This window comes from Amblyomma maculatum, chromosome 11 (genome assembly GCF_055883805.1).
Source record: "Amblyomma maculatum isolate TAMU_Amacu chromosome 11, ASM5588380v1, whole genome shotgun sequence".
In the NCBI taxonomy this organism is placed as follows: Eukaryota; Metazoa; Arthropoda; class Arachnida; order Ixodida; family Ixodidae; genus Amblyomma; species Amblyomma maculatum.
In genome coordinates this window covers 41,644,384-41,660,891 of record NC_139354.1, presented here as the reverse complement: position 1 = coordinate 41,660,891, position 16,508 = coordinate 41,644,384, and the positions used below count along the sequence as shown (strand labels likewise).

Genomic DNA, 16,508 nt, shown 5'->3' with positions numbered 1-16,508 from the left:
GGATGCCGCCGACAGCAGCTTTGCTTGGCGGATCGGCTTTTGCGCGCCGCGTACTGGCCCAGACACCGTGCATCTAAAACCCCTCAATAAACTCTTGCATCCAAAGCTAAGCGCTCACGCGAGCTGCGTCATCATCGGTTCCCAACGCTCGCGCAATAACTAGCAGCGTCACTGGCGTCACGCACTGTCCGCAGACGCTTCACGATACCGGGCCGACCGGACTGTGTGCTGATAAGCACAGCGCAGCGAGGCATCTGAAGAAGCGAACTTCTGCATTGGCGATAGCTGCAACGGCGCTACTGTTACTCTTTCGCAATATGTTGTGCGAACTGATCCGGCAACGGTTGTAAGACACGCTCGAAATGCCTGCGTTTGCCCTACACTTAGGGCCGCTCGCTCAGTCGTAACCGTTTTATAATCTTGTGGATGGCGTGAAAAGCATGAATAGCCTTCAATTGAGGCAATTCATTTCACACTGATTGAAGATCAATGCATAACTCACGTTTTCCGGCGAAAGTCGCGCTTTTACGCCACCTGTTATGCTAGTAGACAAAAAAAAAGTGCAGAATTTCAAGCAAAGCTAGTACGGCGGATAGGAAGCAACAAACAACAGCGCTTGCGACATGAGCGCCATTTCTACTGCAATAAAATGGAAAACTTTTGAACTAATTTAGGACCTCACTTCTATGCCAGATGATGGCGCTACTGACCGAGCTGTGAGTAAGCCGTTGCGCAACACTATAGTTGCGCGCCTTCAGTCCCAGTCGGGACAGGACGGATGCGCGGTGTGGTGCGAATGGTCAGCGCGTGCTAACTTTTGTGAACTTTGTAGTTTACAGTGAACCGGTGATGTGATTGTGGTTTGTGCTCGTCATTAGCGGCACCGAAGAGGCGAGAAAAGAGTGAGTGATATCTCGATGCTGTATATTCATTACGTTGGGATGCAAAGCAAAAGAACCGCGAAGTCGACTAACGGCCCGCCATTCCTTTGTTCTTGACGGGGTTTGAAAATGCGGCGTGTGCCGCGTTTATCAAAAACGTTTTATTGCGTGTTCACTTAATCTATCTTAGCTGATAACTGCCAGGCTGTGAACTGTGACCGTGTTTAAATGATCCATCACTGTTTTAAACTTTTATTAAGCGTCATAGCCGATCGAGGAAGCCTTATTTATTGGTCTGTTACATTAAGCGGCGTGCATGGTAGCGACCGTTGGGGCTCCTGATTATGGTTACACCTATCTGACACGGAGTGCCGGTGTTTGCTACTACGCATGTGCTCTAATGTATGATGTCTTAGCAGATAACTGAGTTAGGCTATGAATTGTGACCGCGTGTAAATGATCCATCATTGTTTTAAACTTCTACTAAACATTATAGCCGATCGAGGCAGCTAGGAAAGCCTATTTCTTTGTCTGTTACATTAAGCGGCGGGCATGGTAGCGACCGTTGGGGCTCCTGATTGTGGTTACACCTATTTTGACACAGTGCCGGTGTTACCTACTACGCATGTGAGCTAATGTACGGTGGTGGCTTGTTGATCTAATACATGCCTTTTTCTTAGTACGTTAACTCTGCAGGTTTTTCTTTTATGTTGCTCTTGTTCATTTATCGGCGATTCTCATCGTCGCATTTACTGCGAGGTGCCTTGAAGGATGCGATGCGCCTCCGGTGCGAATCTCGCCTCAGGCGCGATCATTTCTTCTCGAGATTGGTGAAGTGCGTACCGGTGAACTGACTAGTAGCTGTGCCTATTGAAGTTCATGTGCGTGCGTGCGTGCTTTGATTCAAAAATCGCGTCGACTGTCTGATGCGCTGTCTGCTAAAACCATTGCGTTAAACATGTCACAAGCTTCTGCACGTGTATGGTGTTTGATGAAGTCGCGCCAAATTACTAATCGACCAGCAACGGAGAACCAAGAATGCGGAGAGGCTGAAGTTGCTGCCTAACAATAGACACAGGCATGAATGGCTCCTTCTCGATGTGGGGCGAAAAAAAAAAAAAAAATGACGGGCGGTATCCAATCTTGTCGCGCTTCATTTTCTAATCCTTTGCCGCCTACTGTTAGTCCATGGTGTGCGCTTGTTTTGCAAACCTGGTTTGACGGTACTGCCCGCACTGCCCGAAATAGAAAGTCAGATGAACGTAAAAAAAAAAAAAAAATGCTATAAGAGGCCCGAGTTGCGCCACGCTTGGGGGCCGGATATATTTCATTTATCGGGTAGATTTTTGCGCAGCCTGCTGGGTGGGCCATGAGGTTAGTGTGCGACCACGAGAAAGATTTTGTGCTTGTTCAGTGCCTCTAGCTTGATTTCAGGGACCCCAGTCGCGCTCACTGTTAGAGCGCCGTGAACACTCGAGCTTTGAGTTTGTTTGTATAGTCGAATAACATTAATTCGAACCTGCTGCGTAGAAAACGGGTTCGTTCGTGTATGTAAAAGGTGTAAGTTGGACCCACATGCATTCATGTGATCTTGAACTTGTGCGGTTGTCGAACGTGACACCCGACACGAGCTTGAATAAAGTTGCGGTAAAGAGAAGTCCGAACCGAGGCTGTCTGTCAAGAACGCTTGAATAATAATTCGCAAAGTGCGTGTCTCGGAAGTCCCCGACCGTCGGCATGGTCGCTATCCTGCGGCAGCATCAACTCGTAACAAAGCGAAGTGTACCCACTCCTCTCGGAATTACCCTTTGACCGTTGGCCTGCTTATTGCTCCTGGCCTTCGCTAACCGACTTCTTTCGATTGAAGCTCGTTTTAGAGCGTTAACGTCGCAATGTAGGAGCGCGGTCACTTGCCAGCGAAAAAAAAAAAAAAAAAAGTAAATGTGGCCGCATAAAAGAACCCGCAGACCTGGAAGACATTTAAAAGCCCCCATATTCGCATTTTTATTTTATTATTCACTATCGAGCTCCTGCTGCAAAACATGAGGAGGCTGCTTAAAATTGATTTCTTTTTTCTTCGCTGTTGCGACACCAGGCCCAAAATGCTCTTGGCCGTTCCCACCCCGTGTTGGATGTCAGTAGTACTTACTCGCTCAGAGTCCGTCCGCCCGGATACCGACAGGCGCGGGCAGACGTAAAGGGCATACGCCATGGCCCTGTAACTCACTTTAACCTTTTGACTGTCTTTGCCGTACGGGTACTGCGCTAAACGCATAGCGTTAAAAAAATTCCACATTGGTGGTGAGTTTTTTTTTTTTTTTTTTTTTTTTTTTTTTTTTTTTCAGAATGTTCGTTTGTCAAAGTGTTAACGAGGCGCATATAATCCGTCGCGGTATCCTACTAGAACTGGGTCTGCCAAATCACCGTTTGAAGTGCGTCCTCCCCTTCCCGTTTAGATTTCGTGCCTTTGATGCCATTGGATATTTATTTTACCTCTACTGCAGCGTCGTACTCTCCGGGTTAGTCGTGTAACGGTACGCGTGACGCGTTAAGTAACATCACATTTGGTAGGAGGTTATTTCTTGAACAGGCGAATATTTAACTATAGAGGGAAAGGTGACAGCTGTGCACTTAAGCCATTGCTGTTCCTCTGAGAATCATGAGCCGCCACGCTGCGTAGTTCGGGACAGTAAGACTTCGAGTTTATCGAGTGGCATTGCTGAGCAGGCCCATTTCGAACTGTTCCAATATTTCAAGGCGTCAAAAGTCTTGAGATCAGGACGCGTAAAAAGATCAGGACACGTAAAATAAAAACAAAAACTGTCCTCTCTCGCCTTATCTTCACCGCTAGCGACCCAAACTTGTTTTTGCGCATTTGCATATGTACCATTTCAGCGAAGAGTGGATACATCGGTTGTCCTCGGAGATCTGCGTTGGGTGTTAATCAGTTGCGAGTGATTTGTGAACTGCGGTCAGCACGTTTTAGTGCGGCCCCGGTCGGTAAAGGGTGCATGTGTGAGTGATTACCGTTGTGCTTAGTGATGCTTAAAAAACAAACAAAAAAAAAAAATCTTGGGCGCAAGGTACTTTGACAAGCTCAGTTATGTTACCCGCACTTTCTTCTCGCTGATTTCGAAGCCAGGTGGGGGTCGCGAACTCGACGCCGAAACGAATTCGTGAATTAATTAGCGGATGTCTCCGCATGTTGCATTTGTCAGGGAGAACGTGACTCACACTGGTGGAGAGACAGGTGTCAGCTTCGTGCCTGTTAGGTTAATAAAAAAATCTCTGCCTATGATTGCGGCGTTGTTTTAATCTTTAGACACTGCAGGCGGTAAAAGCCATCTGCGTAAAGATCTAGAGCACGCGCGAAGTAATTAATTACGCTTTTTGGCAACCTTTTTCGTTTACCTCCGGAACATCGGAGCTGAGTGCGTGAACCATACTTGTTTTTGCCTATGAAATCAAGTTGCCAAGCGCTATTATGATTTTAGCGCCTTTCCTTGCCACATCTTTACTTATACAGTAGATGTCTACGAGCGCGCTGCAAGCAGTGGACTTCGTGAGCGGGTGCGGGAACTTGCCCGATTCGGGCTCAGGTCGGCGCACTACGCTACTCTGCAAAGCGTTATTCCGGAGCTGGGGTAGGGGGAATAGCTTCGTTTGAACGATGCGTCATTAATGCAATACAACAGCAGAAGCGCGCAAAAGGACTTTCACCGATAAATGCTGTCGCCGGTACGCTTCTATTCCTCGTTGTTGCGAGAGGCACGCGAACTCCCAACGGTGGCTTTGGCGTGGCGGCTAGAGTTACTGCGGGGGGGGGGGGGGGGGGGGGGGGGGAGGGGGGGGGGTGCTAAAGCATCACAGCTTCCGTGAAAAGACGGAGGCGTCCAGTAACGAGAACGGCTGTAAACAGGGCCAGTGAAGCAAGCCCGAGAAAGAAAGGCGACACGTTCACCCAGCAGGTGTCTGGACCGCAACTTTTTTTTGGAAAAGGGGGGTAAGGTTTCCGAAGAGCGCATATTGTGGCTTTGCAAAGTCAAGGCAGACTCGCCGGCGCCGTAAACCTCCTCGCAGTAGCCACGGGCCGACTACTCTCTCCCTCGAGCGCTACTCATAAGAGATTGCACAAACACGAAGACACGTGGCAAAGGGGACGCGCCTGGAGAAGCGCGCGGGAGGCGGCGGCGCTCGCGCGGCGCTGAAATGGCTCTGATTGTTTTTTTTTTTTTGGTTCAAATTGTTCGTTGCTCGGACTGATGTGTTCTTGTGCAAGTTGCAGCCGCGTCGACTATCCTGTGCCACGTGGGCGAAACGTTGGAGACTGTCCCGCGTGGGGGGGTGGGAAGGGGGGGGGGGGGGGGAGTGATTCATATTGGCAGGGGACTGCGCTGTCCAGTCTCTGCGGAGGGTTTGTCGCGATGAGGCTCCTAACGTAGTCTCGGCTTTTGTCGGGCCTAGCGCACCGAGAAGGCTTACTCCGCACGGTCAGGTGCGGAAAATTTGACACCGGCAAGTTACTTCGGAAGTTTTTTTATTCGTTCCTTGCAAGCGTTAAAACTGCGTCGAAAGCTCAACCGTTCAGTCAGCCAGCATACGCCAGGCTCTTTCCCTTTACAGCCATCTACTCTTACTGCATCTCTTAAGGAAGCGCTTGGAACGCGTGCATAAATGTGCAAATTTCACTTGAAAACACGTTATGATTTTGAAACATTAGACAAGGGAAGTAAGTCAAAAATCCTGCTCCTTTTAACAAGGAAAGCACCATCAAGTAACCACTTTGAGGCTTATTCTCAAGTTACGGGTTCGATTTAAAGCATCGGCGTTACCGCTGAGACTCCTTATTATTGTAACGCACCTCGAAGGATATTGTATGCAAACCAAGGCTTAGTTCAACGTAACTCTCGTTTTGTTAGCCTCTTAAGCCGCGCGCATTTGGGATGCTTCAAGCGCTGTCATGTGATGACTAAATTCAATGCCCCCGCGACCTTCGCGAGCCCTTTCCGTTCAGATGGCCTACTTACCAGGGTGTCGAACCGGAATTTTTTCTGGTTGGGTTCGTGTTCGGTTTCTGTTCCGGAGACACATTTCGTTACGGTTCAAACCGGTTCCACGCCGCCAGAACTGGTTTAAACGGGTTCAGGGAAAAAAAGAAAAACGACTGTAGGGACAGTTTCAGAGGCCCTGTGTTTTGCAAGCAGTCTCGTCCAAACGAGTGGCATTGAAATTAAGACGCCATTACACTTTTCTTGTTCGTTTTTTATTTATTTATTTATTTTTGTTACTTCCTGTGTTGCTCCTTTAAGCTAGCCTCTTCCCGCCGCCTCCCTGTTTTCCTTTCTTTCGGTTTCTCACGCTGCAGTTCGCCGATTGCCCAATTACTGCCATTCCCACCTCTGATTTTATTTTATTTATTTATTTATTTTGTTTTTTGCTGAGGGCTTAGTCGCGTGGTTCCTTCGTTTCGCTTGACCTTGTTCTTCTCCCGACTTCCCCCGTCACCGCGCAACTCGACGACCAGGCTACTCATAAGTAATGTTTTCTCTCGACAGTGATGTTTTAGCTTCCCCACCTTTCTTGACTGTCCCAGGTATTCGCATCAGTGGTGGTAGATAAAGCGATGAAACGCATTTTTTTTTCTACACCGTAGTTGTGCGGGCCCAAATCATAGAACACCAAATAGAGCTTGTGAATTAATACTCCTACCCAGCTATTCCACACAGCGCTGGAAATAAAAAACAAGATAACACAAAAGGGGAAATCTGCTTATGGAATCATTTTTATGCTAAGTTCAGATACAAGTCACCACTAATTTGCTGCCCAAGGCGGCCTTCCCACCATAAGCGTCGGCTTATCACTCTGAAGTCTCGATCACCCAAATTGAATCTGCTGGTGTCTCATCGCATACGGCTGCCATGCACGTGTCATGTGACGCATTGCGAGGTCGTCGAACGATAGGAAAATAAAATGGTTTGTGTGACGTTCTTTAACAGATTCGTCATTTCATGTTTGAGTTGTACGTGTTTATATATATTTATTTTTTAAATATGTAACTACTTATGAATTGTACGCTATTATTTCACTGCCTAGGAAGCTAGGATCTCGAATGGGTTCTCGAAGTGCAGCCGCCACCCGTTTTCGGGATGTTATAGCCCGACACCAGAGATTGGTGCTATGCAAGTGGCAACGTATTTTCTTTTGTTCTTGTCAGCTTTCTTTTTTTTTTTTTTTTGCAGGGAGCTATTTTTTAGTATAGCCGCCCCAATGTATCTCCTTTATCTTCTGCCTTCGGAGTTTCAGGCTCGCGTTTTCTCAGTGCGCGCCTGATCGGAATCTCTGCTTGCCGCGCCTCCGTCTCGGTCTCAGTATTCGCAAACGTCGCCTCCGGCACATTCTCACTGCTTGGCAATGTACGAGCATCTTAGTTTTAAAGGAACACTTCCGAATTTTAACCGAACTTTCCCATAGTGCGATCACTGCGAAAAATCTACCGATAAGTGGCCTCTGCCCACGTAAGAATGCCATGGTGGCGGTGTGGTGGTCCCCAGTCAAAAAAAAATCAATGGGTCCAATTGGGAAGACCAGTCAGATTGAATTGGTTCTGCCAATCCCAAATGGTTTGTCCAATGGGTACTGTCCAACCCAACTGATTTCTTCACTCCCAATTGGGAAGCCCAGTTGGTTTCTTCACTCCCAATTGGTTTGGTTTGTGGGGTTTAACGTCCCGAAGCGACTCAGGCTATGAGAGACGCCGTAGTGGAGGACTCCGGAAATTTCGACCACCTGGGGTTCTTTAACGTGCACTGACAACACACGGAATACTGGCGCCTTGCTTTTCGGCGGCATCAAAAGGCGGCCGCCGAGGCCGGGATTCGATCCCGCGTCCTTGGGAACAGTAGTCGAGCGCCGTAACCACTGCGCCACCCCGGCGGGGTCGGGCGGCGAGGCAAGCGCGCCAACGGCCGGGATGGAGCTTGTCTCACTGCTCGACAGATGACGCATCGTGTTAAAATAGCTTTTCGACTCTCTTCTGCGAAAATTGTGCGCTCCACCGAGAGCAGTTTTTTCTTGATTTCGAGAAATCTAGGCAAGTACCGATGTTGAATCACTTAATAAGATAACGTAGACTATATTTTGCTACTTTGTGAACGTTATTTCAGCTTGAATGGGTTAGTAGATTTTGCATAGGAATTTTTTAAATACCAGCCTGATAGTGGCGTTCCTTGTTTTTATTTCAATGAAAGAAATGATGGTGGCCACTGCGTCAACATGATGGAAGAACGGCACGTCGGTAATAATCGTGAAGGGAGATGCCACATGCCGTCTCGTGGATGCTGCGTTTTTGGAGGTTCCGGGAATTCGCTGTACGAGCCGTAGGGGCGGCTGCAGTTTATGGATTGGGCCCTGGTCTTAGCTTCAATTACTTTCGTGCTTTTATTGCGCTCGAAATGTATGAGTAGCAATGGAATTGATTATTATTTTGGGCCTAAAAACACCTTCTGTTTGTGGAATAGTAAAGTATACATAAACGATAACTGTTAATCGTGTTATTTTTCATACCCGTCAATTTGCAGCTTCAATTGCTTGGCCGCTTCACATGTATTATCTTGCCTTTAGCGACTAGCTACTGTAATGACATGATTCTGATACATTTGTTTTAGTGTTCGTTTCTTTTCTTTTCTGTGTTCGCAGGCACCAGTAGAAGAAGGAGCTGGTGTCTAAGCAGCCCGGCTTCGCCCGATACAGGGCTGTCGTTAGGGTTAGGTGGGCTTCTTTCCAACGCCTCGCCAACCCAGGTGCGGTGAATGTACAAGTCGGCGGCGGAGTAATCCATCGAAATCATTCCTCCCTTCAGCTGTAAGCGCGACGAGTGGCTTTGTAGCGACACCATTGTTATGCACTGTGCAGACGAAGACGCAACTGGTGTGACATTTAATTTTACTGGTGGCCCAAATTATGGACGCTGAGTTCAGTGACATCTGGCACTTGACTACCTTGCTGAAGGATATGCTATCCGTGCTGAGAGTTCGACAAGGTGCCCACAGAAAGTCTCCTTGCTACTTCATTGCTCAAGTCCAGGATCGTCAACTAGAGTGACTGCAGTGGCAAGGTCGCTTCGATTGGAGTAGCAAAAACACCCAGTGAGAACAGCGGCAGAGAACCTGTCGGCGTTAGTCCGTTCCGAAGATTGGCATTCACGGTTTGGCCGGTCTACAAACGGCGTAGAGAGCTGTCTGTCTAGTTTGGGATATGACTAACCCCGAGTGTAACGGCGAACCGGGTGTGAATCGGCGTCCAACCCCTGACGAGGAAATGGCCACGGCTTCAGATCGTTTGAGTCCCGATTTGATGATACCGTTGGTCGCGCAGAGACCAGACATGCAAGATCCAAGGTTGCATCGTAATTTTCTCGAGCGACACATACGTAGTCTTAGTAGTCGTGTGTGCGACTTGATGCCAGTTTCGTTCAGACCTTTCGGCTCCTCGCGTCTTCGGCGAAGTCTTCACCGCGGAGCGCTTGAAGGCCACCGAGAGGATGGTCTTGTGCAGGCCGATTCGCATAGGACTAGATCAGAAGCTTTCGTTTCTTCTGGAATCGATAACGATCTGAACGAGCGCTGCGAGCGTCTGTCACGTTCGGAGCCTGTAATACCGTTCCTCTCGCCGACGTTCTCGGATGGGCCGGCCGCGACACCGCCTGCGTGGCGATCTACAGCTTCGCCTGGTGAAGATTCAAGCTCCGAAGGTTTGAACCAGCATTCTGACGCCCAGGCCGACGCGTACGACGCTAGTGGCTGCTCACAAGACATCCCTCCAGCGGAACAGATGGCCCGCGAGCCGGGCAGTGGAAGTTTGCTCTCACTTATTTTGCGCCTTTTCCGAGACTGCCACAAAAATTCCAGTGCGGATAACGACGTCGTTGTTGAAGAGTTGCAGCCAACTGAATATGTCCCTGACTATAGGAATGCTGCTTGTGGCAGTGCAGTTGTTTCTGAGGCTTGCTTCTACACAAATTGCACCGAAATTGGAGCTCTCAGTAGCAAGGAACGGAGCGTGAGCCGGCAAGCGTCTGAAGTGTGGCAGCTTCACTCCATTCAGGACACGGTGGCGGACTCTGCGGAAAGTTGTGGCCGAACCAATTCGCCGCCAGAACGGGTGATACCGCTCGACCCCGTCGCTGGTGAAAGGCTTCACGACCCTCGTCTTCTTCCCCCAGGTTTGAGGGCCAATACGTCCGCGTTCGAACCGGTTGCTCCCGGTTCTGGTTTCAGATGGGCCGGCTGGGAAACCACAAGTCGGGAATCTGGCGCCGGAAAAGAGCGGTATGCGGAAAACGGTGCCGCTGCGATCGGGGGCGTGAAGAAGGAAGGAATGGATGCTTCCGTGCCAGTAGTTGTACCGAGGCCGCAAAGGCTGCAGTGCTCGGTCGACTCATCTCCAGTTCCTCCAGTCTCCGACGCAACAACAGTGCCGGGCGCCTTCTCCCCGAAACCATCGCCAAAGACGAACGCGGAGGGACTAAGACGAGCTGTTGAGTATTCGCCACACTCATCGCCACGGGAGCGGCGGTCTCCTACAATCTCTAAGGGAACACTCACGCCCGACGAGTTCTCAATAGGGTCGTCTTCCCCGGAGTCGAATGGTGATTTCCAGACGACCCTTTCTCAGGCGCTGGTACATTACCCGGCAACTGCATACTGCATTCCCATGCCAGTGCCGTGGCCACAGATGCAGATTGCGCCGTACTCATTGCTCCCTCCACCAGTGGTGGCACTAGGCCAGCCTCAAACAGAAGTGAAGCTGCCGAACCCGCTGGCACCTACACCCTCGTCTCTTTCGGCGTTGGCCCCTGTTCAGTCATTCCCTTTCTCAGCGCGGTCACCTCCGGCGCAGTGTTCTTCACTGACGGGAAAAGGTCAGTCGGTGCAGGCTCCGCTACCGCCTCAACATATACCGACGTCGAGCTCTTTTCCGCCCTCAACCGAGGCTACAGCGTGTCAGCAGTCGCAGCCGTCACTAGCAGCGCAGATTCCGCCACCGTCCTACGCATCGCGTTCCGGATTTACGCTCGAACAAGGGCGACAGCAAGCGGATGCTTTGCCGTCTCTGTCACAATGGTGGAATAATTCTTTTTTGACGCAGATGCAGAAGGACTTACCACCAGAAGTAAAAGTGCCGCCATCATATCCTTGGGAGCCTGGATTCATCTGCCCACCAAATGAAGAGCAGCAGGCGGTACTTTCAAAGGGCCCGTTGCAAGACAGTGGCCATTTTTCACAGTCTGGAGAAGTGTGGCCATCAACGTTTTCGGGCTACACTTCGGGAACTGCGTTCGAATATCAAGCAGACCAGCCTGAAATGTGGGCTTCGCCACCCAAACGTGAACCGCTACCAGAAGGGGACAGTTACGCATTCCACACGACTCAGCCGCAGAATGAGAGCTCTGCTTCCACTTCCTGGGAATCGGCGTACGTTTGGCCGGAAGACAACACGTCCGCTTACCGTACGTCTCAGCCACCGCCAACGCAGGATCGCACGTCTCAGCCGCTGGCAACGCAAGAGATAGACCAACCTGCGCGGGCACAGAGGCAGTGGCGAGAATCCTCGGGGCCATTAGCGCCACGCTTCCGTCGAGGAAAGCCTCACTGTGGCGGTAAGGCGCAGGTAGCATCATCATCAACGGCGCTTAAAGAACCTCCACAGGCACAACAGTTAGCACATGCACAGGCTAAGGGATACGTGCATCAGTGCCGATGTCCGAAACAGCCGTGCTGCCACCAACGAAAATGCGCGCCATCCTCGCAGGCGGTGCCGGAGCGCTCGTATAATCAGCCGATAACACTGCTAAAGAGGCCCGGCCAATGCCCAGCTCAGACGCCGCCATGTAGACGCTCGTACTTGGGGGTGCCGCGATATCAGCAGCAAGATGCGCCTCCCTTGGTGCCAACTCCACAGCCACCATGTCCGCCGCTATCTTCGCAGCCAGCACGTCCGCCACCATTTGTACAGGCGAACGCGCAGGAACTTCCACCACCGTGGCCCCTGCAGCCTCCTGCCATTCCGCATGCAGCGATTCAACCTCTGATGCCGATGTTTCCCTCGCCACCGCCCACGCCGATGCTGCCTCTCTACTCGGGAACCTACTACCCTCCCCCGTATTCAGTGATGGCGCCTCCGTCAGTGCCGTATATGCGTCAGCCGACCTCAGAGTATTCTTGCTATTTTGACCACAATGCGTCCAGACCAGCGCACAGCGGGCCACACGACTCGCAGCCCCGGTTCCCGGAACCTTCCGCATCGACACCGAGCTATTCGCTGGCCCCTCCACTGCCACGGTCACCGCCCCCCAGTCGTCCACCACCGCCGGCGTCGCCGCCACCGCAATGGACGGAAGTAAGGCCGCCACTGCCATCGTCCCCGCCACCCTCTCGACCGCCACTGCCGCCATCTTCTCCACCCAGGCCAGCTGGGGTGCAGCGGTCGCTGCCCCAGTCTTCGCCGCCCCGTTGGCCGCTGTTGCAGGCACCGTCTTGGACGGAAGTCCGTCCCCCACTTCCGTCGTCCCCTCCGCCTAATCCACCTCCGTTGCCGCCTGATTCTCCGTCGCCGTCTGCATCACCGAGCGCGCTGCGCCGATGCGAGGAAGGTGTGGGAAGTTCTTCCCGAGCCGCCTCCCAGCGTCGCCGGCACTCAGCCATGAGACCGAATCGCGCAAAAAAGCTGTTGGGCCGCGAACAATCGCGAGCAAGGTCCCCCTCTGATGCTTGATGACATGTTTTTTTTTAAACTTTAAGATATGCCCCCATACTTTGGAAGGCTCTCCTCTGATGTCTGATAGAAGCTTTTTCCTTTAAGGCATGCCCCCATAGTTTCCCAAGTCCCCATTTATGGGCTTCCTTTGATACCAGATTAAATGTTTTCGTTGACGGCATGCTTCCATAGTTTACCAGATTCCCTAGATGCCCAGGTTTTTTTTTTATTTTTTTTTGAAGGCATACCCTTGTAGTTTGCCAGGTCCCCCTTGGTGGTCCTCCTCAGATACTTAATGAGATTTATTCTTTTAAAGCATGCCCCCTAGTTTGCCAGGTTCCCTTTGTGTCCTGGAGAGTTATTTTTTTTTTAATACATGTTCTTATTGCTTGTTACCTTCGTCTGCCTCTTTTGGTGCTAACAACACGTTTTTTTTTTGTTTTTTTTTTGTCTTGTGTACGCACAGTCTCAGAGGCGGGGCAGACGGAATCACTGCGCTTGCTTAGCCGGCGTTCGGTAATCCGTTGCACGACTGTGCTAGTACGTATGGGTTATGATAAAGATCTTTAATGACGTCGAATTTATATAACAGTCAACGACGAAAAAAGAAATATCGCCCTTAATTCGACCAGAAATCTCCCAGCGTTTTAACTTTCTAGTCATTCTTGCATTCTTGCATTCTCAATTTTTTTTAAAAATAACTACGACGGGAGTTCGCCTTTGCTCAAGCGTGTCTTGCTTTCGAGACGAGTGCAGTTGTGCTTCACTTTCTTGTAGCCTTTGTATAATATAATACATCGAGTTTTGTAAACGCCCTTTATATCAAACATTTGTAATTTCTGCACTCGCAGGTTGAAGTGCATTTGTATTTCGTTTTTGTCTGCTGTCTGAAGTGATGATGTTTTAACCGTATGTTTTTCATTGAGGCATTGCTTACTTGCTGCATCGACATTCTCGCTTTCTTTTTACATCGATTCTGTTCCTGCCCAAGGTGGTTCGCTTCTAACAACCTTCCTCTTAGGAGTTGCGAAATTCGACCATGTTGGAACGTAGCTAAAGCGTCGAGTCTGTTCCCAGTGCACAGTTTTGGTGAATTGGAAATGGTGCCGTTAGAACTTTCTAGTCATTCTTGCATTCTAATGTTTTTTTTTTGTTTTTTTTTTAAACAACGACGGTAGTTCATATTTGCTCAAGCATGTCTTGCTTTCGAGACGAGTGCAGATGTGCTTCACCTTCCGTGTAGCCTTTGTATAATATAATACACCGAGTTTTGTAAACGCCCTTTATATCAAACATTTGTAATTTCTGCACTCGCAGGTTGAAGTGCATTTGTATTTCGTTTTTGTCTGCTGTCTGAAGTGATGATGTTTTAACCGTATGTTTTTCATTGAGGCATTGCTTACTTGCTGCATCGACATTCTCGCTTTCTTTTTACATCGATTCTGTTCCTGCCCAAGGTGGTTCGCTTCTAACAACCTTCCTCTTAGGAGTTGCGAAATTCGACCATGTTGGAACGTAGCTAAAGCGTCGAGTCTGTTCCCAGTGCACAGTTTTGGTGAATTGGAAATGGTGCCGTTTGAACTTTCTAGTCATTCTTGCATTCTAATGTTTTTTTTTTTGTTTTTTTGTTTTTTTTTTTAAACAACGACGGTAATTCATATTTGCTCAAGCGTGTCTTGCTTTCGAGACGAGTGCAGATGTGCTTCACCTTCCGTGTAGCCTTTGTATAATATAATACACCGAGTTTTGTAAACGCCCTTTATATCAAACATTTGTAATTTCTGCACTCGCAGGTTGAAGTGCATTTGTATTGCGTTTTTATCTGCTGGCTGAAGTGATGATGTTTTAACCGTGTGTTTTCATTGAGGCATTGCTTGTTTGTTGCATCGACATTCTCGCTTTCTTTTTACATCGATTCTTTTCCTGCACAAGGTGGTTCGCTTCTAACAACGTTCCCCTTAGGAGTTGTGAAATTCGACCATGTCGGAACGTAGCGAAAACGTCGAATCTGTTCCCAGTGCGCTTTTTTGGTGAATTGGAGATCGTGCCGCGCACAAATGCTCGTTCTTTCCACGTACAACTCTACATCCCAGAGTAATTTTGTATCTGCGTTAGCTCTGTGCATGAAGTATCAGTGGGAATGTATTGTACCACGACGAAGACGCCAAAACTTCCGGGGAAACGTTTTTGCATTCAAATCCTATTGTGACGTTGAACTGTTTTGTCATTGTGACAAATCTAAATGAGGTGCCAGAAAGTTTTCACATGCAACTGAAAAAAAAACAAAAAAAAAAAAACGTCTTCGGATACTAGCGCCATTTCGTGTAGTAAACCGTAGCAATTGTGTTCGGATTTCGCGCTTTTGTTTTCAAGTGGGATTACGTATCTGGTAAAGGACGCCATACTCCATATCAAGCCCAGCTCTGACATAGGGAAGGCACTGCTGAAACCGACGAGTAAAAAAAGCTAACCAAAAATGAGACTGAGTAGTAAGGAATCTTCAGAAACTGCTATACTTGCGTATACATGAGCTGTGGGAACTGAACGACATCCCAGACTGCATCTCCGCGCCCTATATCTTTCAACGTTCGAGTCACCACAAAATGCGGCGAATAAAATCCAGATGGCGTTAGTATGCCGTAGACTTTTTTTCTTTCAGTATAATATTGCACAAATGCATATCGTGCTCAAGATTAACATTTTTACATGTATTTTAAGACATTGACTGCCACACCTGTTGTCACATTTTTTTTTTTTTTTTTGCAGAGTATTGTGAAGTGGTGTAATCACCTATCTGCTGCTGTTATGAATGTGTTGATGGGGTATTCTTTCATAAGTCACCCTGTGCATCCGGCATTGGCTTGTGCCACTGCAGGTAGTGCCGCAAACTGCAGTGGCGCTACAACGAGTGTACCAAAAAGGCTGGTGAAACATCTTGCATTCAGACGCTATTGAGGATACTGAATGGCTGTGACGCGACTTGGCACTATAAAATATTTTATCGTTGTCACTCTTCAGAGATTGTGAGCCTAAATGAAGACGTAAAAGAAGTCTTCACATGCAGCCGAAAATGTCTTCCAGCACCGTTTAGTGGAGTATAATGTAAAGGTCATGTTTTGATTTCATGCCTTTGTTTTCCAGTGGGATTCGTAACGGGGTAAAATGACGCCATAATTAGTATCATGCCGAATTCCGGAAAAAACAAGGCATTGCTCAACCAGAGAATGAAAAAAAAAAAAAAACAAACAAACAATGCGACAGAGTTGAGTTGAATCTTCCGAAAGTGGTTCACCTAGCAGTTATACGAGCTGCGCGAACAGAATGACGTCACGTCGACAGATACGGGCCTGAAACTGCATTGAAATTCAAGTGAATGTATTTGATAACTTCCGAATAACTATGCAATGCGGCAATGTAATCAGACGGCTTTCGTGTACCGTTGGGACTTTTTGCTTCTAGCAGAATGTTGTCATCAATTGCATATCGTGCGTAGGGTCAAACGTTTCTACACGTATTTTAAGGCAATTACTGCCACAAGTGTTGTCACGTTTTGTTTTGCATAGTATTGTGAAGTGGTGTGATTACGTGTTCGATGCTGTTATGAATGTGTCGATGGGGTATTCTTTCATAAGCCACCATGTGCCTTAGCCATTGATTGTGAGACTAAAGGTAGTGCTTCATATCGTTTGTTTCACTGCGGTCGACTGTTGTATCACGTTTGTTTGTAACTTTTTCGCGATGAGCCACGCGAAAATGAAAGTTTGAAATAAAAATTTTTCACTTTTCCTTCTTGTGTTTTCATTTCTGCTGGCTACCAGGCGCTTGGTCCTGAAAGCTGCGCAAGATAAGAAAACATCGCGCATAATGAGTGAG

The 16,508-nt window shown here is 48.6% G+C and overlaps 1 protein-coding gene across 1 annotated transcript; it reads left to right on the top strand.

The window, feature by feature from the left end:
- The first annotated feature begins 382 nt into the window (after positions 1–382).
- LOC146173629 (uncharacterized) lies at positions 383–15,888 on the top strand. Its single transcript, XM_084584565.1, has 2 exons — positions 383–902; positions 8,577–15,888. Exon 2 carries the CDS (start codon positions 9,135–9,137, stop codon positions 12,651–12,653), a length of 3,519 nt encoding a protein of 1,172 aa, XP_084440691.1. The 5' UTR covers positions 383–902; positions 8,577–9,134; the 3' UTR covers positions 12,654–15,888.
- The last annotated feature ends 620 nt before the right edge of the window (positions 15,889–16,508 follow it).

Excerpts from the sequence above, each read along its gene's own strand:
- LOC146173629 (XM_084584565.1), top strand. The coding sequence starts at position 9,135 with ATGACTAACCCCGAGTGTAACGGCGAACCGGGTGTGAATCGGCGTCCA.